Source organism: Siphateles boraxobius, unplaced genomic scaffold, assembly GCF_051911475.1.
Source record: "Siphateles boraxobius isolate OS27281-9 unplaced genomic scaffold, OSU_SipBor_1 26, whole genome shotgun sequence".
NCBI classification, from domain to species: Eukaryota; Metazoa; Chordata; class Actinopteri; order Cypriniformes; family Leuciscidae; genus Siphateles; species Siphateles boraxobius.
This window is the reverse complement of record NW_027508876.1, coordinates 24,583,924-24,609,792: the sequence shown is the minus strand read 5'-3', so window position 1 is coordinate 24,609,792 and position 25,869 is coordinate 24,583,924. Positions and strand designations below refer to the sequence as shown.

Below are 25,869 nucleotides of genomic sequence, written 5' to 3'. Positions count from 1 at the left end.
GCAGACCTCATCACTTCATGGCAGTTAAGGTGTTAATTCACTCTTTAAAGCCATTGAACCTGAGCCACTGACTCCTGAGCCTATAGCCTAGAAACAATGCTCTTATCTGACTTCCTCAACCTGGCTTCCACTTTGCATATTTTTGCATATTGCCAGGGAGAAATTAGCATGTCAATCATGTGAGTGGATGACATTTAAAAAGACCGTAAAGGACTCGTGTGAAATTACAGAAATTAATTGCAAACACTCATGCTTTCATTTTCTCCCACAGTCAAAATTTCTTTACATGCCTTTATAGAAAAATCCAAAAATGCTCCACGTAAAAGACTCATAATTAGGATGCCAGTATTAAGAGACTCAGCGTTTCGAAACAATGAATTATACTAAATCTTTTTCTTAATGTGTCAGTACAATAAGACAGCTTTAGGCAATGTTTGAATTTCTAAGATCAATGTAGGGGCCATGTAATCATGGTTTAATTTCTTTCTATATAAAGTTACATTATTCAAGTAATAAGATTATTTTAGTTCAGCAGATATACGTTTTTTTTTAGGTTAACCATAATTAGAATGCTTTACAATGTAAAGAAGTCTCTTTGATTAATTTTAGCGAGCAACAAGGGATTATAACATGTATATAGCCAGAAGATATGATCTTCAAGAATACATTATTTTGTTCCTTGGCTTTGGAAAAAAGGAAGGAAAACATAATAATGATGAGACTGCACTCCACGCAGTTTGAAAATAAAAAGCAAAGATCCTCACTGCCAGTGCCAATATGATAATCATTATTTGATTCTAATGGCAAAAAGTCACATCTTATATAATCCGCTGATACTGATAACAGTCAGTAAACACTGTGTGAGAGAACATAGAGAGTAATAACCAGAATGAAGAAAGGAAAGGAAGAAACAAACAAACACATAATAGGGAAGAAAAGGAAGGAAGCAAAGAAGAAACAAAGAAATGAACAAATTAAAGGAAGGAAGGAAGGAAGGAAGGAAGGAAGGAAGGAAGGAAGGAAGGAAGGAAGGAAGGAAGGAAGGAAGGAAGGAAGGAAGGAAGGAAGGAAGGAAGGAAGGAAGGAAGGAAGGAAGGAAGGAAAAATAAAGACAAAACAAATAAAATAAATAAAAAGAAGGAAGGAAAAAATAAAGGAAAGCAAAATCATGATCAATGAAGAAACTGGTAAACAAAATAAAGAAGGAGGAGAAGGAAAGGGAGGGAAGGAAATAAAGCAAAGGGAAGAGAGTAAAGCAAAGGAAAGGAAGGAAGGAAGGAAGGAAGGAAGGAAGGAAGGAAGGAAGGAAGGAAGGAAGGAAGATAAAAGGAAAGTAAGCAAGGGAGAAAGAAAAATAAAGACAACACAAATAAAAGAAAAAAGGAAAATAATAAAGGAAAGGAAAATAATGATGAATAACAAAAGAAAGAAGGAAAAGGAAAGAGAAGGAAGGAAGGAAGGAAGGAAGGAAGGAAGGAAGGAAGGAAGGAAGGAAGGAAGGAAGGAAGGAAGGAACCATTAAAAGGGAAGCAATGGGAGAAACGTAGTAAGAACAAATTAATAAATGAACAAATGAATGAAAAAGAAGACAGAGCAAGGTATTGGAAGGAGGAAGAATAAGGAAAGAACAACAAACAAATAAAAAGAAAGCAAAAAAGGAAAGAAGCAAATAGAGAAGAGAAGAGAAGAGGAGAGGAGAGGAGAGGAGAGGAGAGGAGAGGAGAGGAGAGGAGAGGAGAGGAGAGGAGAGGAGAGGAGAGGAGAGGAGAGAAGAGAAGAGAAGAGAAGAGAAGAGAAGAGAAGAGAAGAGAAGAGAAGAGAAGAGGAGAGAAGAGGAGAGAAGAGTTTTCCTGCTGTTGTTTGAGCAGGATTCAATCCTGGGACTCAGCTGTTACTATAATAAGCTGGGGAGCATTGAGGGTCAGCATGTAATGGCAGTGAAAGGCTCAGCTGGAAGAGAACAGGGCAGAGGGATCTGATGAGAAACCAGGGTGTCCTGCATTGAGAAGCAGTGGGCAGCCCAACCATGCACTGTTAGGTAAGCACGGCAAGAAACAGTGGCAGCTCAAGGAGTGGGGCGGAAAATGAGATGTGAATGGGGTTACTGGTAGAGGGGGAGAAATTGTCAAGTGGATCATCTACAGTCATTAACACGGACAGGAAGCCAGGGAGCTCCCAGTGATTTTAAGAAAAAGAGACTTTCTCCATCTTTTCAGTGTACATGCTTGTCTGTCCAAATAACAGACAATAAAACGATGTGTGAAGATGCATATAAACTGACCGATTCCAATGAACACAGCTTTGTATCCCTCCTCCTTCAGAGAGAGCAGCGTCATTCCATCTTGGCTAAGTCCTCGGTCACAGACAATCTGAAATTGAGTTCAGACAAGCCATATCAATAGAAGACCACAGAAATGCTCCATAAAAGCTCATCAGGAGGACATCTCTGAATTCATCTTGTAGCAGTGGAAAAGACGGTTGGAAAAGTCTCAGTCAGCTGAAAGAAAAAAGCAAAAAAATAAACAAGAAAAAAATAATGAGAGAAGCTCATTTGAAGGCCTGTACAATCATGTCTTTTAGAGGTCTCAGGAGGTTGTCTCTGAATTATTATGCCCACGGAAAAATGCATAGGAAAAAGCCAATCTGAAAGAAAGTAAGGAAAGTAAAGGACATCAATGGAAGTAGAAGAAATGTAAAGCAAAGAGTCTGTTTATAGGTACTGAGGGAACATGCAAATCTGTCATCTCATCCCCCTCCCCATCATCCTAGATCTTCACGAACTGCGGAAAAAAGCATTTCCTGTTTAAAATGAATCCTGAGCAGGTGTGCCGGATGACGACTATTGATTGCCCTTTCCTGAAGCTGAAGCATTCAGGAAACAAACAGACAAGCGCGCGTAGCCCTGAGGTGCTCGGCTGCCACTGTCTGCCACCCTTAATACAACTTTTAATTGTTCTTTATTAATGCGGCTGACATTTGGACCGCTGATCCTCCCTAAGACCTCTCGCCCTTCCCGGCTTCAAAAGGGGAAGGTGGGAGTGCACAGTGGCACGGAGGAGGAGTAGGATAGGGAGGTGTGATGGTTTTCATTACCTTCACTCCCAGGTCTCTCATCAAATCCACCTCGAACTGAACCACATCGTATGGTAAGCGGAATTGCGGGATCTCGGTGGAGCTGAAAATCAAGAGAGGAAAAATGAAACAAGAAGAAAAGGAAAGGAGATAAGAAGGAGTCCCTAGAGAGATGAAAAGTCGGGGGAAGAAAAGGGAAAAATTCCACCCCATGCTAAGGATCGTTCCATATCTGGAATTCTTTCTTATGCTATAGGTTATTTAGTTTTCAATTGTGCTGGTCTAAATGCCAACACAAACCCCAGAGCCTTGTTTCTACTCCCTGAGACTGCTGGGATTTGAGTTGCATTGGATATTCAAGGCCCCCTGTTTGCAATCGACATGCTGGTTAAACTAAACAGTCCTGGAGATACAACAGCACGTAATTGATAACCTCAACCCAACGCGGCATTTGAGAGATGAATATTCCCAATTACAGAGACCATTCATTAATTATTCTGACCTTCAACAATGTGCCCCATATTGATTGTGGCTGGCTGGATCAACAATGCCCTTTAGTGGACCATCTTAGATACAGGATGAGAATTTTGAGTATGAACCACGGGTCAGAGTAATTACAGACCTCAGTCCTCCAATGAACCGCTGCTTCTCGAACACGGTGATGTCGCCGTACCCCATGCGGGCCAGGAAAGAGGCGCAGCTGATGCTGGCAGGGCCGCAGCCAATCAGAGCTATTTTAGAGCGATAGCTCTCAGGAATCTGATCTGGAGGCAGGAGATTGTGATTCCGTATCTGAGGAACACCCATTTCTTTGAACACCTGCAAACACACCAGAAGAAAAGCAATGTATGATCGTAATTTTACCTTCATTGGGAAATTGGAGCAAACTTTATGATTCTGATTGACTGTCACAACCTTCAGAAAACTTGCAACAAATTCAAGATGACAAACTTGCTGAAAACAACCAGTTTAAACCAGAATGAATTTCTATGATCATTCAGGCTGGTTCATTCTGGTTAGTTCAGATGTGGTGCAAATGCAGTTGGTGGAACAATTGGAAAACAAAAAGCCCAATTGATGAAGCTGGTCAACTTTCTGGTGAAAAGGGCAAGGCATCTATCCATCCATCCATCCATCCATCCATCCATCTATATTACTGAACTATTATTCTGACATTCAATCTATTACTCTGATGAAACTGTTCATGCATGGTCTTCCTGGTGAATCGTACTGAACAAGTCTTGCTGATTAATCTAGTTACAAAGGCTGGTGGGAAAATCAGATCACCAGGACCTCAGACAGCATACTGGTGACCAGCTTTGCTGGAACAAACACCCCTTTCACATTGAGAGGAAAAAATATTGTCTCTATTGAGAAACTGTCTTTGAAACACCACAGGCTTGCCTGGTCCAACACAAAAACCGTCCGACATGCTCTTAATTTGCCTGAGGAGGGGGGAAAAAACACACATGAATAAATAAACCCTGCAGCAATTTGATTCATCACTTCACTATTAAAATCCAGAGCAGAGAGCCCACTCAGAGTCGCTAAGACAAAAGCAACACAAAGAACTCATTCAGCCCCTCAGAACAGAAACCAAATGAGAAGACAAAGAAAAGGGAATTACAGATACTCATTCATTCAAAAAACGTCCTTAACGCATCAACAGACATGAAGACATCAACATAAAGATAGTTAGCAGATACATAAAAAACACAGTAAGTTATCCAAACAGGCATTAATGAGGAGCCTGTGGCGGTATATCCATTACAAGTAGTAAAATGCAAGGGCAGATGCTTTGTCTTCCTAATAAGATTAGCCAGATCCATATGTAAAAGCCTGTATTGTTAATACAATATTATGCCTGAACAGGCAACACTATAGGTGATATTAATATAGTTATTCATGAGTTTCATGGACTGTGAAGCCCAAATTGCTACATGACAATGCATTTTTAATAATCCCTGAGAGCAGTTTAGAGACTTATATTATTGCGGTTTCAATGAAGCAAACAATGCGGCAATTCAAAGCACAATCTCGTCTCTTGACAGATCAGTATGGCTTCATTTGAATGATACTTCAGACGACATCTGAACAGTCACGTGGCAGCAGAGCAGAACTCGTGGAGGTAAAAGGTACCTGGGGTACGGTTTAGGATTTGCTAAAGACTACATTTAACAGTTATTTAACTAACTTAATGAGTGCAATGGTAGTCTAAATGTAATAGGAGAAAAGAGCATTCACAATTAAATATCCAACAATAAATATCAATAAATTAAACAAAAATGTCTAATATCGCTAAAAACAAATCTGGTACCGACATATACTGTATTGTGCATTCCTAAAATTAGCTCAGCAGATTTGACCTGATACGAAAGATACTCAATATCAATGTCATTAAAATAATACCAGATCTGTATAAATTACCTATAAATCACTTCTTAATCAAACCTGGAGGCAAATAGACACTCAAATTGGCACTGTTGGTATGTAAGTGGGAGTTAGTCAAAGTCTTCTAAAGATGCTAATGTGCTTCACCACCTTTGGACACCAACACTGCGTTTCCCTTGTAATTGAAAAGAGACACCAAGTTATCTGTGATTGCAGGCCGACTGCAGGAGCAGCCAGTGAATGACGGTGGGCTGTGATAGCCCTTTTTTCTTGGGTTATCTAATTATCGGCTCGATAACCAGACTGACCTCTCACATTTAAGGAGAGAGGATCCGCCACCTAGACAGAGACGTCTAATAAGTCACAGCAGAGGTGGGTGGCACAAGAGAGGCTGCTTTTGTAATTGCTCTTCTTATCCTTCATGAAGTAATGAAACTTAACATGCCAAAGCGCTTCCTCTTTTTTTTAGCCTGTGGTGATTGTGTGGAACAGGTGGGATCGGGTTACAAAGGTGGGTGGAAATGAACTGTCAGGCTTTCCGTTTCCCCCTTCTGAGCAGTCAGTTAAGAAACATGCCCGCATGAAACCTGTTAGAATTGCAAACAAATTGCTTAAGGTAAAGAAAAACAAACCCTCCGGCAAAACTGAAATACAGCCAGCAAACTTATTCATGTCAGCGGGCATGTTTTTAAATTGCATTTGTAGTGTGCACTTGCTTATATACATTCCGAAGAAACCCTGGAGCTTTAAAGAGGCACAAAGGGTATATAAAAGCAGGAACATTTATGCAGCTTTTGTATCTAAATAATGAAGCAACCTTCAACCACTATTTCCACTAAATGGGTTTGGATCATTTTGAACACGTTTACACAACTGGGAGAAAAAATGCTGTTTTAGAAATGTCTGGTCTATATTCAAATTAAAAATAATATTCAAACGGTAAGCCGATGATGGTTATAATGTTATGGTCAATAACCAGTAAAAAGATATTAAAGTGTGACTACATTTTGTCTGAACAAGTTACAAATAAAACACTAAAAACTAAAATGTATATTTTTTAATGCTTAATTTAGGCAGTGTTTGATGTAATTAAAGTCAGCGGTAGATGATGGAAAAGGTAATCTAAATATAAAAATAGGGCAAATGAGCATTCACAATTACATTTCCAATGCTGGCTTACACAATATCCAAAAGTTTATTCAACATATTGTGCATTTTAATAGGTGTTTTGTGTCCGTATCTATAGTGTGTATATTTTTAGCAAGGCTGGAACGCTGTATTGACGGTCGCCCTTTACCAGGTACAGGAAACTCCAACTTTGCCGCACACACAATTGTTGGTCAAATCGAGCAAATCAAACCCACACACTTTAATTTCTATTTAATTATCTGTTACTGCAGTGCTGTGTTCTGCCTGCGAAGCCAAACACAAACATATAAATTAATTAATGATTAACACACCTGAAGTTTCATTGTGCAGAGGAACAAATAACATGTATGTGATCAAACAAATTATATGTATTTACAATGATGCTTACATGAACCCTGCCCAGCATGATTTCATAGAAATGTCCTCACGGATTTGTTTACCGCAAGCTAGTTTGCTGGCACCTCGCATTCCTCACTCCTTTGTGTAAAGAGCGAATCATCATCGTGTGTTTTAGTTAGACATGAAATATCTGCAGCTTTCTTTGGTTTAAGCTCATCTTGACTGACGTGAGACAAGTTATTCCCCTTTTCCCTGGTGCCAGCTCACCAATGGTGAACCTGACGTTTGTCGTGGCAGAAGGCCGTGCCACTGAGACGAATTGTGTCTGTGGCAGAGGAGAGTGTCACACATCATGAGTTCATACTGCTGCCGACTAGAGCTGAGACTTCATTAACACTGGCACGCCACACAGGCTGTTCATGACAGCATATGGGATCCAAAGAAACAAGAATAAACATTTTTCTAACAGGTTAACTCCACTAAACCACAAGGGAATAGTTCTTATGCAGCAATTTTTAGATATACGAACCCTTAAGCACTTGAGAGTTGCTCGTTTTTTTGCAAATTTCCCTTCATATGCAATCTAATCCTTCTGGCCTACGGCATACATGGCTTCTCACTCAGGTGAGCCACTAAAAAATGAAAATACAAATTCAGTTTGAATGAAACCTAATATGGAAATAAGAGAATGAAAAGGAAATATTTTTCTCCCTACGAACCTATACCTTTTTCAAAGCTGTCGTTGAGATATGATGCTCAAGTGGACGTTGCAGGTTTGAATTTAACATGCAACATGTAATTATTCAATTACTCTGTATTGTGCATGTCCAATAAATAAATAAATAAAGGGAAAAAGTCCTACCTCAATGGCAAACTGCTGCAGTCCCCCAATGTTGATGGGTCCTTCCTCAGACGCATACAAGTTGCACCCCCCAACACACAAGTCTGAGGTGGGACACACCATCCCACATGTCAAGCCTAGCGGGTTGTCTGACAAAATGGTCCGTGCCGCCCCATAATAATTCTGTGAACATCAACATAAAAATGTTTTTTAGAAAACCTGGTGAGCTATGCATCTAGATAGCTGTGTGTATGTGATTCCTAAAAGTGCTATCACACCATTTTAAAATGGAGGTAGCAAAATTATGTTGCCTTTTAAGTTACCTTATTTGGCCAAGTTCTATTTGTATTTGTATATACAGTACATACATATTTGCACATGCAACAAATAATATAGACAAAAATATAAATGTTTATTTCACTCAATACTAAAGTTTATCTCAGAAAACCAATTCATTAGCTTAGCAAGGTGCTAAAACAAAGCCACAGTAAAGTATTTTATTTTATGTGCCGCAGAGAATAATTGTCTATAGAGAACTTCAAATCAGTCACATACACTACCATTTAAACGATTTGGGGTTGGTAAGATTATTTACTTTTATTTTATTTTTGAAAGATTGCAGATTTGGTGCTGATTTTTTATTATGAGCATTTCTTATTATTATCAATGCTGAATAAAGTTGCGCTGCTTGATATCTTTGTGGAAACCATGATACATTTTATTTCCAGTATTCTTTGTTGAATAGAAAGTTCAAAAGAACAGCATATTTTTTGATAGAAATCTTTTTTTTTTATTATTCTTTTAAAAAGTTTTTACTTACCATAAACTTTGGACAGTATATATTATATATACAGTAGTGAACGAAATGATGTCCGGGCTTTTATTATTACATCTTTTATTAAAATACATCTTAACCCTTTATTCCAATATTATAATTCAGAAAAATATTAATAACTTATGTTGTAGTCAATGTATGGTTTTGTTTCCTGTTTTTTTATGCATTCTATTTTTGCATAGCAAAATAAAACCTGTAGCTGTTGTTATAATATACATATATACATATATGTGCTGTTAAATCGATTAATCATGATGAATCACATTTAACAAAAAAGTATGTTTACATAATATGTGTATAACTAATAATATAGTTATATATATTATATGTATGTCTGTGTATATACTGTACGGGTCCTTCTCAAAAAATTAGCATATTGTGATAAAGTTCATTATTTTCCATAATGTAATGATAAAAATTAAACTTTCATATATTTTAGATTCATTGCACACCAACTGAAATATTTCAGGTCTTTTATTGTTTTAATACTGATGATTTTGGCATACAGCTCATGAAAACCCAAAATTCCTATCTCAAAAAATTAGCATATCATGAAAAGGTTCTCTAAACGAGCTATTGACCTAATCATCTGAATCAACTAATTAACTCTAAACACCTGCAAAAGATTCCTGAGGCTTTTAAAAACTCCCAGCCTGTTTCATTACTCAAAACCGCAATCATGGGTAAGACTGCCGACCTGACTGCTGTCCAGAAGCCCATCATTGACACCCTCAAGCAAGAGGGTAAGACACAGAAAGACATTTCTGAACAAATAGCCTGTTCCCAGAGTGCTGTATCAAGGCACCTCAGTGGGAAGTCTGTGGGAAGGAAAAAGTGTGGCAAAAAACGCTGCACAACGAGAAGAGGTGACCGGACCCTGAGGAAGATTGTGGAGAAGGACCGATTCCAGACCTTGGGTGACCTGCGGAAGCAGTGGACTGAGTCTGGAGTAGAAACATCCAGAGCCACCGTGCACAGGCGTGTGCAGGAAATGGGCTACAGGTGCCGCATTCCCCAGGTCAAGCCACTTTTGAACCAGAAACAGCGGCAGAAGCGCCTGACCTGGGCTACAGAGAAGCAGCACTGAACATTGAACATTGAAACTAATGTAGAAAAAGACGAACTTATACGTATGGAGTACCCACAGTCAGTGATGGTCTGGGGTGCCATGTCAGCTGCTGGTGTTGGTCCACTGTGTTTTATCGAGGGCAGGGTCAATGCAGCTAGCTATCAGGAGATTTTGGAGCACTTCATGCTTCCATCTGCTGAAAAGCTTTATGGAGATGAAGATTTCATTTTTCAGCACGACCTGGCACCTGCTCACAGTGCCAAAACCACTGGTAAATGGTTTACTGATTTTTTGAGATAGGAATTTTGGGTTTTCATGAACTGTATGCCAAAATCATCAGTATTAAAACAATAAAAGACCTGAAATATTTTAGTTGGTGTGCAATGAATCTAAAATATATGAAAGTTTAATTTTTATCATTACATTATGGAAAATAATGAACTTTATCACAATATGCTAATTTTTTTAGAAGGACCTGTATATACAAACACACACATTTATACATATATACTGTATATACAGTATATACTACATATACTGTATATACTATATAAATACAGTGATGTGAATAAGTTAGGACACCCATGCTAAAGTTGCCTAAAAGAGGAATAAAAAATCATCTTTCGGAAATTGATCTTAATGCCTTAATTAGAAAAATGAGGAAAAATCCAACCTTTAAGGAAACCAATTTTCTTTGCGTATGAATAATGTATCATAAATAAATAAAAATGTTCTTCCTTAAAATACAGGGTGCATAAGTCAGGACACCCCTATGTTAAATTCCCATAGAGTCAGGCAGATTTTTATTTTTAAAGGCCAGTTATTTCATGGATCCAGGATCATATGCATCCTGATAAAGTTCCCTTGGCCTTTGGAATTAAAAGACCCACATCATCACACACCCTTCACCACACCTAGAGATTGCCAGGGGGTACTTTCCATAAGATCATCTTTCAATGCAAATCAAACCAGCTATTAGCCTAACTGAAATAAAACCATGCCAATCTCTAGGTATGGTGAAGGGTGTGTGAAGATGTGGGGATATACACACACACACACACACACACACACACACACACACACACACACACACACACACACACACACAGACATATATGTCATATATATATAAACATAATATAATATAATATTATATTATATTATATTACACACATATATATCATAATATTCACACACATATATTATGTAAAAAATATGTTAGATGCGATTAATTGTGATTAATCGATTTGACAGTACTTATATATATATACTACCATAATATAGTATACAGTATGTGTGTGTCATCATATCAGCCTGCACAACTCAGCAACGTGGATGCAGCAACGGTAGCAGAAGTGTTCAGTTACTGATACCATAGTAGAAATGAAAGCCATAATTAATTTATACTGAGGTAAAAAAAAAATTTTTTATAATAATATCAAACAACAGTGAACAAAATAAAGTAAGTAATATTTAGCATGTCATGTGATCACAACAATATCTGCCCACCCAGCCTGCTCCATCTAAAATAAAACAGCTTTTATTAGGCTACTGAAATGACTTCATGTTTTTAAACATCTTTCAAAAGTACTACTCATTTCTATCAGTGAAAGTTTTAAATAAAAAAATTCACCTTTAACACTTCTATTCATATAAGACATTGAAGAAAAACTTTGTGATAGTGCTCTCTTTTCATTCTTTTCCTCCATTCTCTTGTCTAACAAGCCCATTCTGAGAGTAATCACCCCCTGACTGACATGTGTCTAGTTCTGGAAAAAGCAGACAACATCTCTCTTCTTCAGACAGCCTTGAATTAAGGCCAGAACGCATCAATGGCACTCGCTAAATTCGCAAAATGCACGGTATGACGGAAACCTTGACAGAACAACGGCACAGAAACACAGTGTTGCTCCAGCGACACGCATTAAAGATATTTTGCATGGGCTTTATTCAAATGCTGATTGTACAAGTCAGTTTTCCTGCTTCAAATGAATGACTGATATTCAAATACACAGTTGCAATGCATCCATAAGCTGTAGTGCAGCTTTAAAACTCTCCCACAAAAGTCAAACAAATGAGCACAAAAACTCATTATTCCCTGCGAATAATTCACGGCATCCAACAGCAGATCTCTTATTAAAAGCATAACTCAAAGTTCACCACCGCAGTTCTTCACCGGCTATAGATGTCACAATTAAGTCTTTTACAATGGCAATGTCTGTCATCCTCATGAAAAGCTCAGGTCTGACATCTTGTGTGATGTTTTTAGTATATGGACGGTATAGGGCTGCAACAACTAATCGATAAAATCGATTATAATCGATTATGAAAATCGTTGTCAACGGATGTCATTATCGATTAGTTGGTCTGCTTACGTCACGGGGAGCGTTTACTGGTACGCACACACACGCAAGGTCTCTCTCCCTCAGGCGCTCTGCCGAGCGCGCGCGCTACACGGTTTGGAGCAGTCTCTTCTGTCTCGCATGCGCGCTCTTGCTTGCGCGCTCTAGATTTCGGGAGTTTGAACTAATTCGCGGGCATCAGGGAGCCGCAATCAATATGCGGGAGACTCCCGGGACTTCCGGGATGTCTGTATTTTGTCTCGAGCATCAGGTTGTGCAATCAGTTCGCTCGCAACGTAAGTGATGGATTAAAATAGCGCTACCGCAGAAATAGGTTAAATTAAAACGGTCTTTACAAAGCGAAGCACTAAATATAAAGGCAGTTAATAACAGCAGCAGTAAAATATTGTTTTTTAGTCACTGTACTCAGTGGTTTTCAGCGAATGCTTGTGCACCAATGCATAATTTCTCCTGTCCTTTACTCAAGCCTGTTAGCTTGCTGGGTAACGTTACCTCCATTCCGTTCTCTTTTTATAGCATTTGTCTACTAAGTTTTAATTGTTTTTCAAACGCGATCTACTGCGGCTCTACATTCACACAATTGTTTTCAGTCTTTCTATATTTATTTAATCAATTTATCCTTATATTATATTCTTTTATATATTATATATATATAATATATATTATATTCTTTATCCTTATATTCCTTATATATAATTAATTTTAAATAAAAATTAAATGAATTATATATTTTAGATGTTTTTAGTTTGTTTTTAGTTCAGATATTCACATCTGAACAACATGTCTGTGTAAATTTGTTTTAACAAAAATTGTGTTAAAACATAATATGTTGGATATCATTTTTTTAACAATAATCATGTTTGTCAACTTGCCATCAGCAATTATCATTAAAAACAATGCAAATATTGATATTAGTAAAACTCAATGTGTGGCTTTTGCACTTTTTAAAGTACACTTTTACACATAAATACCCTGATTTACGGTTTTATTTAGTTATAATAATAAAAAATATATATAATTTAATTTCTATCCGATTAATCGATTAATCGAAAAAATAATCGTCCGATTAATCGATTATCAAAATAATCGTTAGTTGCAGCCCTAGGACGGTATAATCCCTGCAGTGTGATGTATTTAGTATATTTAGTATATGCCAATTCAACATTTTTGTGTTTCTTAAGCTGAGTGAAACACAAGCCATTTTACTTCCGAAAAGTGACGTATTTCAGAGACAAATTGAATGTAATCCATCATGAACTGATTGGATCATGAAAAGTGGAAAAAAGTTTTTGGTGGATTGTGGAGAAATACTGCCCTCCTGAAACACTTTTGAGAAAGATTTTTTAACCAAGATGTGGAAAATCCCAATGGTAACACTTCTTTTTTTTAAACTAACCTTATTTGTTATTATTAATCATTAAAGGGGCTATATGTAGAATTCAGAAACATTTGTTATTAGCGACACCGGTGGCCATTAAGTGAACTGCGGCCAGCAACTAATTGCATGTGCAAACGTAACATACAAGAGACCAAATGTGATGTGAATGCAAAATACTACTGTTTACTTGTCTTTAATAATGTTTGAAATTTATATTAGTTAGTCCAGGTATTTTTGTTAAAACCATAGGAAAATGGTAGCGTTCTTTAGGCTGCTGATTTTTGCTCATGAAAATAAGCTGCAATAAAACATTTTTTAAAAAGACAGAATAAATATGTTTGATATAAATGTTTTGACTAAAAGTTTTTACCTCGAAAACTGGGATTCGCATGACCATATTCTACATCCCCATATCCTACCCAACACCTAAACTTAACTACCTTACTATCTGTTAATAAGCAGTGATTAAGAGTTTGAAAGTCGTAGTTAATAGTTATTTCATAGTGAGAATTCCAGACTAATTTAAAGTCTAACCTAACTTGGCTGCCCGTTGGCTGTGTTAAATCTTGATCCTAAACCAAAATAAGTGTATAAGCCCTTAAGCACAGTTCTAAAGAAAATGCATAAGCGTATACAACACAATATGGATGAAATGCTTTTCTTTACCTAAATAAACTACATGACGAACTTGTGAGATAAAATAACACTTGCATATGTAAGACGTGACTTATGTGGCAGCATTTGAAATCCCAGGAGTCTGTTTGAAAAAAATCTAATCATCCCAAGAGCACACTACAGAATGAAAGAGAAAAAAACGCATGAAGAAAATGACATTTCATTTTCATACCATATGAAATGTAAACATTAATACCATAATAAAAATGCCTTTCTCTACAGAAGTATATTTGATATGAAAGTTACATATCTTATATTAGGAACCTGTTGTCCAACGTAAGGGAATTATATGAAATGTGATGAGTTAGATAATAGTTCTTTCCGTTTGTTTTGCAGTTTGTTATTTGGCTGATGTATCCCTGATCTCGCTGGCTTTCTATATCCGGCTTTTAGAAGCTAAAAGAACCCATGAAATGAAAATAAAAGTTTCGTGGCTTTTAGCCCATGTCTGTTAGCTTTGTGGCCATCTATATGCGAGTGCATTTTAGCTTTTTCAGATATATGCATTTAAAATACTCTTTTTCTTCCTGAAAAATGGACAGGAAATACAGATGACTCATCCTGTGCACAGAGGTATAATAGGAATTTATGCCCAATAAAATGCTTTTTAAAATGAAAATGGCCCCCATTCGTAATGTGACCTGCAACCAACTAGCAATAAAAAAATAGCTAAACGTGTTCTTGCTAGAGTACAATATAATGTAAACTAAAGGCTACTGACTATATTGAAAAGCTATTGGCTGTTTTTGATATAGGAACTAGGAAGAAAATACTGTGTCAAATAATTTCAATGCCTTTAATACTTGTTCAAATTAAAATTAGCATTCAAAATGGCATTCAAAACATAATTACTTTGGGAAGTAAACCGATGGAAGTTCAGTTCCATATAAAAATGGAGTAGAATCTGCAGGTTTTGTTAACATCAAATAGCGCACATGGTCTGTGGAGGAGTCTGTAAGTTCATACAATTTGATGAAACATTACAAAATCAAACCTTTTAATCAGAAGAATCATGCTCAATAAGACCAAAAACATTTATTAAGAAAGTCAACTTGTAGATACGCAACATACCTTGTTTGCGATATTAGTAATGAAGGCCTTTATGTTCAGATTAGTCGGGCAGCTCTTCTGACACGGTGCATCGGCACACTTCAAACATCTGTAAGAAAACAAGATTATGCTTGAAGTACCTCACATGCAATGCAAAGTAAAGTTATTTACAGTAAGAACAGAGACTCATCGCCCCACTGGAACGGCACATTCCAGCCAATTACAAACACTCTACGGCACCCAGAGGAAATCAATCCCGAGCTTTTGTGCCGGAGGACTTTTCTCCCAGCAACTACATCTCAAAGACGCCATATTGATGACACACCAGTTTTGAATGACAAATAGGATAATTTGGAGCCGCCCAATTAAATATTCATGCCCAATCAGAATGGATGTGGTACGTTTGGCCCCTGGATGTGAATGTCGTGTGACAGGAGGCAGCTGACTGGGGCTGCTGGGAAACGAAAGAGGGCTGTTTCTGTAGCTCACAATCATTATTACGCATTTTACAAACACACAGCTGTTTAAAAATTCACCACACTAATGACTTCAGATGATGTATCAGTAATTTGGAAGAGTGCTTTTTCCTTTACAATGAGCAGAGTGGGGGCGGAGGAGGAAACGCACACCGGGAACAGAGCAAACCGAGGCAGGAAAAGACACACGGAAACAAGAAGGGGGAGAAAAGACTCCCCGTCGTCTTCGATGTGAAACGCACAACGTATGCCACGTATGTGGAAACAAAAAGCACACAAAATACAACAATGCTCACACACAAAAGCAGCGCAAACGCTCGTGTAACACCTGCACGTTTAGATTCACGCGCAGCTGGATGCCCATAATAATCCCGTTTCACTATTCTCTAAACTCGGCACGGACTAGAGTGCACAAGGCTGCCATTAATACCACTTACCGGGGTGACAGTGGGGTAATTACTGTAGTGCCGCGGCCAGGTACAGACGCCACAGAGGACCACACAACGCTACCCTCCCAGTCCCGCTTTTATCAACCAGGGTGGCTGATCATAATGTGACATTAGTTTTGACCTGCTTTTCTTTATTTGATCATAAATTATCCTTAGCCTTAAGGATTAGGGATATTGCAGGAGTCTTCGTCTGGGAGAGGGTCTGGAGTGGGCTTTGACGGTGAGATGAAGGCTAGTCTCGGAGGATGCGGGCCTATCGCACTTCTGATCCGCACAGAGATGATTAATACAGAGAGGGGACACCGAGCAGCTGCGGGAAGACATAAAGCCACACTCGCAGAAATATTTATCTCGCTGGCGTTCCTCTCTGCTTATTGTGAAGGAAAAGGCACTCTTCCAAATCAGAGATATATCATCTGTTATGATCACCGCTGTGTGTCTCTTACAAAATATGCATGTAGAACATGAAACGGTGCAGTGGTTCATATTCAGCTTCCTGTACAATGAATACATTAGCACAAATGTATTAAAGATCATGTATCATTGATAATAGATTTGTCTTGCTCTTCAAAAAAGAAAGTTAGGTATCTATACTCTAAAGTTTAAATCAACCATTTCCTTCCCAGTCCATCCAGACCATTTGAAACACATAAATGGTAGTGATTACGACTTGTAATAGTTTGAAATATCAACCAAAAAAGTAACCAAATTACAATTATTCCACTGATTGTCTTCATAATTGTACATCAAAATATTTTTTTTAGTATGCGTGTAATTTTATAACCATAGAAAACACTTTTTCTTAAAGGAGCAGTATGTAGGATTGTGGCCAAAACTGGTACTGCAATCACCTTCCAATTACTGTAGAGCGGTGTATCCCCTTCCCCTCCTCCCTGACTCGAGGTTGCCAGATAGGCTGCAGGATACAGCAGGAAAGTAGGCTGCTACAGAAGCTTCCAATGGCAAGTGACGAGTCCTACACCGTAGGCTAAGGTTTTTTTTCTGTTAATTATGTTTATGCTTCAAATGAGAGATGCTATACTAACGGTAGGTATCTGTCATTAACGTAAGTACAAGCACAAGCCTCGGTCACTGTGTGTAATCGATATCAAAGATACAGCTATTCATTTAGCTGACACTATAAGTGAAAGCGATCAGCTGTATTTTTTAACTTACCCTGCAGTACACGTCCATAACGCTAAAATATGTCATGTGAAAGATTACATGTCATTCTATTATTTTTGGCTGTAGAACTTGCATGATAAACAAGTAGGCTACAAAACTTTCCAAGTGGGACACATTATTCACATCATAGGCTACAATGTGCTTTTCATTGGTGTTATGGACGTTAGAAAAAGTTATTTTACCGTGGAATTGCGCCTATTGTGCTTCCAATTCGATGACCCACCTCCTCCATATGAGCTAACATAACGTTACTTTGCACGAACATGTATAACTTTGTTCGACTGTCATGAATATTTGAAATGTCCATTTACATCAAGTACAAGTTAGCCAAACATAGATGAATTTTACCTGTCCAGAAATTCTTCTCCGTTTTCAGCCGTCTCCATCTTTCAGAGGCATCTCCTATACAGATCCTTGTTTTATTTCGGACTTTGTAACGAAGTATTTCGGATTCATAACGAGTTTATGAGTTTATCAGTTTATCTGATTCGCAACGTTAGACTTTTTTTTTATCCGATTCCGACACGTTTGTAGCTGCAGCTGTGGTAACTAGCAGAGCTGGCAACCCGGATGCCGCAACACTACTGACTTCGTGATTGGTAGATAGGTGGAGGGTGACGCATCAGACCAAAACACAACATGACAACATCAACATCAGTTGGGGGCTGCAACTTCACTTTGTAAATGACAATATCCTGGCCGGACTACTGTTGTCAGTGATATAAGTATTTGAAATGAACATGATTTCTTAATGTCTAGTGACATATCAGGGCCATTTTATGATTAATTTAAATAGATTTCTTACATACAGCTCCTTTAACTATAGCAACTGTTTTATATTTCCGCATATTTAAAAAAAAATCATATTTTCCTGTGATCAATTTTCAGCATTATTAATCCAGTCTTCAGTGTCACATGATCCTTCAAAAATCATTTTAATATGCTGATTTGCTACTCTAGAAACATTTCTTTTTATTTTCGATGTTGAAAACAGTTGTGCTGCTTAACAATTTCAGTTTCTTGCGTTATTTCCGTATCACTTCTCGCGTGTGTTTGGTTGTGAAACCGATTGTTGTCGGCGATTCTTTCTTTTGTAAAGTCATGCAGTGTGAAAAGAACAGTGACCCGACTACTTTGAAAATCATGCAGCGTGAACTCGTCATAAGGGTAAGAGAGGTGGTGGGAAATGGTCACGCAAACTAAATGAAGACTGTTTTGGTGCAAAAAACCTTGACTAATATTATAAGTTGACATCAGGGGGGAAATGCTAAAAAATGGCCCAGAAAACAGCAGGTCAAAACGTACAAACACATTCATAAATATGAGGTGGATGGTTCTAAAAAAAGAGAAAGAGTGAGAATAAAATAACCTATTCCCTCCTCTGACACGCCAGGGCTCTGCGCTACGATTGTGGACAGGAATACCATTGTCTTTTTTCTCCTCCCAAGGTAACATTAAAGACACGGCACATCCAGACACATTTTAGACCCTCATCCGTCTCCCCTGGCCAGCAGCCCAAGCGCTTAGCAAATGTCAACAGAAAATAATGCACACACGAAGGCAATCTTATTTGTTCAAGAATTGCTCTAGGTCACAGCAATTCAGCTGGGCTTTGAGAGCAGCGCTCAGGAAAAGACTGCCTAGCAGTGCAGTGCATTAGACACAGTGCTAGGGCTTTTCTGAGCTGTAACGCAATCAAATGCATACACAATTTATCCTTTCTTTGCTTTCTGTATTTTTTATTACCCTCCCAAAAATAATCCAATGCGTTCAAATGAAAGGAGCTGTTGATTAGCGGACCACTGCAAGCGGATTTATTCTCCCGCCTTTTTCTGCTTCCTACCTTATCGTTTTACTTGAGTAATAATCTAGCATTTGAATGTTTTCCATGATGAGAGTATTATGGGGTTCTGGAATGTGCAGTAAGCTAATCTCCCAATTCATTGTTTTCATTATATCTGAACCAAAATTAACCCACAATGGAAAAGTACAATTCAATAAAAACCTGGGCCTCCCAGGGCCTCATTTTAATGACTGCTTACCTTTATGAATTGGTTGTCGCCACAAATTCAGCTCTTCACTTTTTTTTCTTGAAGAAACTAATAATTCTGTTCTTAATCTTGGGGTTGCGGCAAAATCTATCTTCTTTTAATAAGCTTTTTTTCAGGAATACAACAAAGGATTTAAAAAACCCTGCAGAATGCAGCATTGAACGCATCAAGAGTAGAAGAAAAATGCACGTAGGGAGTCAACCGCGGACGGTTTGAAAGTATACCCTTTCAAAGTTGTATATTTTTGGAATGTTACCAGATTTGATATTAGAAATGTAATTTTGATAAATATACAGTAGTATTGCTGAAAATGTTGAAATATTAAGGTAGTGAACAAGTACAGCTTCTTAAATAACAGGTCCATGTGTTTAAGTGTGTTCAAAGGGTGGATGGGTGGATGGATGGGTGGATGGATGGACAAAGTATATTATATACTGGATGAATGGATGGATGCTATTCAATTGTTGTCGTTTTAAACAGAGCCTTTTTTAACCTAGTGTCTAATTGCAGTTCCCGTAACGTGCAAATCCAATTGGCAATCTTTGCAATCTAAACAGGTTCAAATCCAAATTTGCAATCTTTTCCCTCCTCTTTTCTCCATTTGTTATCTTCTGTACTATTCTATAAAATAAAAATAGAAAATCTAAACTTAAAATTAAAACAAATATTAAAAGTTCTTCGTTTTACACTATGTTAAAGCCATGGATGGATGGATGGATGGATGGATGGATGGATGGATGGATGGATGGATGGATGGATGGATGGATGGATGGATGGATGGATGGATGGATGGATGGATGGATGGATGGATGGATGGATGGATGGATGGATGGATGGATGGATAGTTTATTATATACTGGATTGATGGATGGATGGATGGATGGATGGATGGATGGATGGATGGATGGATGAACAGTTTATTATATACTGGATTGATGGATGGATGGATGGATGGATGGATGGATGGATGGATGGATGAACAGTTTATTATATACTGGATGGATGGATGGATGGATGGATGGATGGATGGATGGATGGATGAACAGTTTATTATATACTGGATTGATGGATGGATGGATGGATGGATGGATGGATGGATGAATGGATGAATGGATGGACAAAGTATATTATATACTGGATGAATGGATGGATGCTATTCAATTTTTGTTGTTTTAAATAGAGCCTTTTTTAACCTAGTGTTTAATTGCAGTTCCCGTAACGTGCAAATCCAATTGGCAATCTTTGCAATCTAAACAGGTTCAAATCCAAATTTGCAATCTTTTCACTCCTCTTTTCTCCATTTGTTATCTTCTGTACTATTCTATAAAATAAAAATAGAAATAGAAATTCTAAACTTAAAATTAAAACAAATATTAAAAGTTCTTTGTTTTACACTATGTTAACTCCAATCCAAGGCACAGGCTGAACATGTCAGTATGCAGTGTTGATGTCTTGCCTGATAGACGCAGCTGTGTCAGTTTGCTCGGGCATCTGGATGCAAGTTTAATGATGTCAGCAATGCAGCTCAGCTGGGGACAGGTGTGAAGAGAGCGCCAGGTGAGGTGAGATTACTCTGTGCACTGAGGGTTAGGACAGCGGCCGTCAGAACTGTCAAAACCACCCGGCCTGGGTCTGTCTGGGATCAGGGGGATAACCAACAGCTGCAAACACAGCATACTGAAAAATGAAGAGAGACCTGCATGGCTCTGTGTGTGTGTGTGTGTGCGCGCACAGATCTCAGCCTGAAGCAACATATGCATTTGATTGACACATCACTCAAAGCTGTCATTTCAGTAAAAGGTGTATACCACGTTCTAGACGTTCAATTTCACTAATCCAGCTGTAGCTAATCTAGCTATAAAAATGCCCATCCAGTTGACAAGAACACAAACCGTATACACAATTTTCAAGGATGCAAACATCAGTCAGAAATCCCCTTTTCCCCGAGTGGACGAGTGAGGTTAAATGTACATGCCTGCTGCACGGGTTCACCTGTCATCTTAATTGCTTTGACACTTGTGTTTTCAAACAATTAAAGCAGACTCTCAGATTGTCAGCTGAGAGCAGGCCTTTGCTCCGATAATACAGCATAGTTTGTATTTATGAACGTCTAGATATCTGACAACATACAAATCAACAATATAAGTTTTACTTTGGGCTGTTAAATGCTTGATTCTGATTGATTGACAAGCATTCTTAGGTGTCCAATTATTTCATAGGAAACGCACGGTTAAAGTAGTTCCAGGCAGGTTTTGACCGCATTATAGTTCCATATCACTTCGCCAAATTTATTCAGTTATATCAAAGTTACTTACAGCCTACAACAGCAAATGAACTAAAACCCACAAGGACATTTAAATATATATAACAAACAGTAAAAATGTCAAACTATCCAAATGTATTTTGTTTTTCTAATAATTCAAAGTCCCGTCGTCAACTATTCCCTACATATATCCTGTATATATTTATATTTATTTAGTAGCTCAATGTGTAATTGTTTGCCATCGCTTTATAAAAAAATCTTTCTTTGAACACACTTAAACACATGGACCTGTTATTTAAGAAGCTGTACTTGTTCACTACCTTAATATTCCAACATTTTCAGCAATACTACTGTATATTTATCAAAATTACATTTCTAATATCAAATCTGGTAACATTCCAAAAATATACAACTTTGAAAGGGTATAAATAATACAATAAATAATCTCATGCTTGTATCATTCATTTATTTAACATTTCAACGATTTTAGAGTAGTAAATTTTGTCAAATTAAAATATAAAAATAAAATCAATTAAAATTACTAAAACTTAAAGGGATAGTTCACCCAAAAATGAAAATTCTGTCAGTATTTACTCACCCTCATATTGTTCCAACCCCGTAAGACCTTTGTTCATCTTCAGAACACGAATTAAGATATTTTTGATGAAATCTGAGAGCTGGATCACTCCTCCATACTAGTCCATAGGCTTTTTGAGGGATTGAAACTTGCCAGCCTCGAAAACTTATTAAAGACATTGTTAAAATAGTCCAAGTGACTACAGTGGCTCAATCTTAAGTTTATCAAGCGATTAGAATACTTTTTGTGCGCAAAAACAAACATAAATATCGACTTTATTTCAACTATTCATTTCCTTCTCTATTGTCCTCTATTCAGTTAAACTAGTGTAATTGCGTAGAGCTACGTCACACGTAGGCTCACTATTTGCCGACGCTGGTCATGTGTGTGATGCGTGTGACGTACAACAACAGAAGCTTACGCCATTGCACTAGTTTAACTGACTCAAGGCCCACAGAGAAGGAAATGAATAGTTGTAATATAGTCGTTTTTTTTGGGGGGGGGGGGGGGGGGTTTGCGCACAAATAGTATTCTCGTGGTTTGATAAACTTAAGATTGAGCCACTGTAGTCACTTGGACTATTTTAACGATGTCTTTAATACGTTTTCGAGGCCTGGAAGTTCAAACCCTCAAGAAGCCTATGGACTAGTTCAATTCAATTCAAATTTATTTGTATAGCGCTTTTCACAATACTTATTGTTTCAAAGGAGCTTTACAGAATGTGCATTTCAGAAATGTACATAGAAAAAAAATATAGTTAGTTAATCATGTAGTAATGTAGACTAGTATGGTGTAGTGTTCCGAAGATGAACGAAGGTCTTACGGGGTTGGAACAATATGAGGGTGATTAAATACTGACAGAATTTTCATTTTTGGGTGAACTATCCCTTTAAAGGTAAACATTTAATTAAAAAAACACTAGAAAAAATAGACAACACAAAATTTTTATAAATACTATAATAGTATATAAATAATACTAAAATAACACTGTTTTTATGTATGTTATTGGGTGGTTAACCTCAAATTCTGTGGTCTATGGGGTTGTTTTAAATTGTTTAATCATTTGTTGAGTAAAAACCTTCCATGTCTGATTCCGTAAATCCATTTATGTGCATAACAGTGTGTGATAAGTGACACTGACGTTTTGTCCAGAAAAATACAGTAATAGGTATAAGCAACAACAATAGCAACACTCGTTTTAGCATTAACTGAAGAAAAATTCACTATTTAGAAAAATAAAAAAGGAACCCGCAAAGGCCCTGATGTCATTTTGAAGGTGAATCTTCAGCCTTGATCCCTGCGCTCGAGGGGGTTGAATATATAACATAATAATATATAAGTGCTCTCCCCTACAGTGGTGCATTGACAAAGGTCACCTGAAGTCCTCTCAAGGTCCGGACCATTTGAAATTCATTTGAAATTCATATATCTATTGGATGCGTGTGGAGATGCTTTAAGGGCAATGTTTACCCCCAGCCAAGTTCATCACTCTCTCCGGAGTGACAGAGGGGTTAACGACGCCCAGCGCGCGGCCCGGTGGACAATCAGAGCAAATCAGAGCGCAGACGGATGACGACCGTTACATCCGTGTGAGTCATAAGCTTGCGTTTAGGGAACGGGTGGCTATCCCTCAGAGCAGTGACAGTACGGACGCGGTTTCACTGACTGATCAGACACTGGAGAGACGGAGAGAGCTTTGAATAATATGAAGCGCTGCAGGAAGCGAGGCATGGCCGAGCATTCATTAGCCCCTTCACTAATGCTACGACTGGACACCGTACTCGTGACCTTCACTGTGACCTGTAAGACCACAGCTGAGACAGGCCGCAGCCGGGCCGCCTCCCCTCGGCACCTGGAGTCGCTCAAAGGGTCTGGAAATCAGTGCCTGGAGCTTGAAAAAAGATTTTTAAAAAAAGATCTTGCTTGCTTAGTTAACGGGTGCTTGCCTACAACATCTTTTGCTCTTTCTCTTGCTGAGTTTACAGACACACTTTGCAGGAATGTGCCATCTTGACAGGAAAAGGAAATAAGTGAGCGGTGAACTTTAGCTTGCTGAAATAGACTCAGAGCAGATGTAGAAAAAAATTCTATTGTATATATATATAAAATATTTATTTTTTCAGTTTAACACGTTAAAAATATTTAACAAAATTAATGCAGCAGACCTTTTTTTCCCATCATCCCTTAGCTAGTGTTACATTATATTATCACGCTCTTATTTATGCAAATGCTTTTAAACCATTCAAGCGCGATAAGGCACATAAGAGAACTCAACATTGAGTTCTCTTTCTCACTTGAATGGACAAAAACACACAAAATTATGCCAATATAAATGAGTAAATTAAAGTTTTAATGAATTTAGAGTTGTGAGAAAATGGGATGCACGTCAGATCTGCATCATGTGCGGCATTGTCTTAAAGTGACAGCAGCCTAATAAACCTGCTGCTGTTTGTCATTAATGTTACTTAAAGAACAAAAACTCACTGCTCTTGACTGTATAACATTTATGGCTTTAATAAGCATTAATCTATATTTAATTTATAACTTATGCAGTGAAGACTGAAGTGTTTGATAACTTTATTCAATTTCTTTATATTTCCTACCTGTTTACAAGATTACATGGGTCAAAGACAATGAAAACAATAACTTTTTTGTACACTTTGACAGGGCAGGTAAAAATCTGAACCGGTGTGACTGGACCAATAGAAAAAAAAGTGCACTGGTAAATCTGACATTTATAACACTGGGTTTGTGTGAAGACTGTTTTAAGTTCAGTTAAATTAAAAGTTATATTTTTTTTAAGCCTGATAAAGGTTAAAACATTATAGCTTTCAATTATACTGTAATGCTGAATGGCTATAATTAATGGCTAAAATTGAGAAGAAAAAAAATGCATAGAGACATCAGTAACAGTATTGGTATGGGTGATACTGGCCTTCGTTTATGAAAAGATGCCATTAAACAAATATTTAAAGTATACTGTCTATATGTTGTTTCTACATTATATGTGAAAAGGTTATAATATAACAAAAACTATAATGTTAGGTGCGATTAATCGCAATTAATTAAAGAAATATATTCATCAAAGAAATCTGGAAAAAAATCGGGGTTTCTACAAAAATATTAAGCAGCACAACTGTTTTCAACATCAATTACTAAAGGGAAATGTTTCTCGAGCACCAAAGCGGCATAGAATGATTTCTGAAGGATCACGTGACACTGAAGACTGGAGTAATGATGCTTTGAACAGATTAAAGATTCAGAAAAGAAATATCACAGAAATAAATTACATTTTAAAATATACTAAAATAGAAGTTATTTTAAATTATAACAATATCTCATAGTTTTTACTTTATTTTTGATCATATGTAACTTTTAAATGGTAGTCTAAATCTAGTGGTCAAAAGGTGTGTGAACCCACGATTTGAACATTCAATTGGGCTCTTAATTTTCCCCAGCAAAAGAAAATTGAGTACATCAGGTGTGCCACACCAGACGAACAGTTAAGCTATGTTATATTGCTTCCTTTAGCTTTGAGAGCGTAAGTCGAGGATCTGCTAGTTTCCCATTTTTATCAGGAGATTAATGACATGATTGCCTAAATTTATTCTCCTGCACTTGTTTTTAGGCAAAAGGTTTATGGATATTCATTCTGAAGGTCTGCGGAGTGATTTGTGCAGTGTGAAATTGGTAAAGTGTAGCTAAC

General features: G+C 37.5%; 1 protein-coding gene across 1 annotated transcript in view; it reads right to left on the bottom strand.

Moving 5' to 3' along the window:
* The window catches only part of dpyda (dihydropyrimidine dehydrogenase a), a 177,723-nt gene that overhangs the window by 116,630 nt on the left and 35,224 nt on the right, over positions 1 to 25,869 (bottom strand). Inside the window, exons 4-8 of the mRNA XM_077245078.1 lie at positions 15,184 to 15,271; positions 7,814 to 7,975; positions 3,695 to 3,891; positions 3,094 to 3,175; positions 2,282 to 2,369 (exon numbers count right to left, since the gene is read on the bottom strand). Coding sequence (XP_077101193.1) covers positions 2,282 to 2,369; positions 3,094 to 3,175; positions 3,695 to 3,891; positions 7,814 to 7,975; positions 15,184 to 15,271 — 617 coding nt within the window. The remainder of the gene's footprint in view (positions 1 to 2,281; positions 2,370 to 3,093; positions 3,176 to 3,694; positions 3,892 to 7,813; positions 7,976 to 15,183; positions 15,272 to 25,869) is intronic.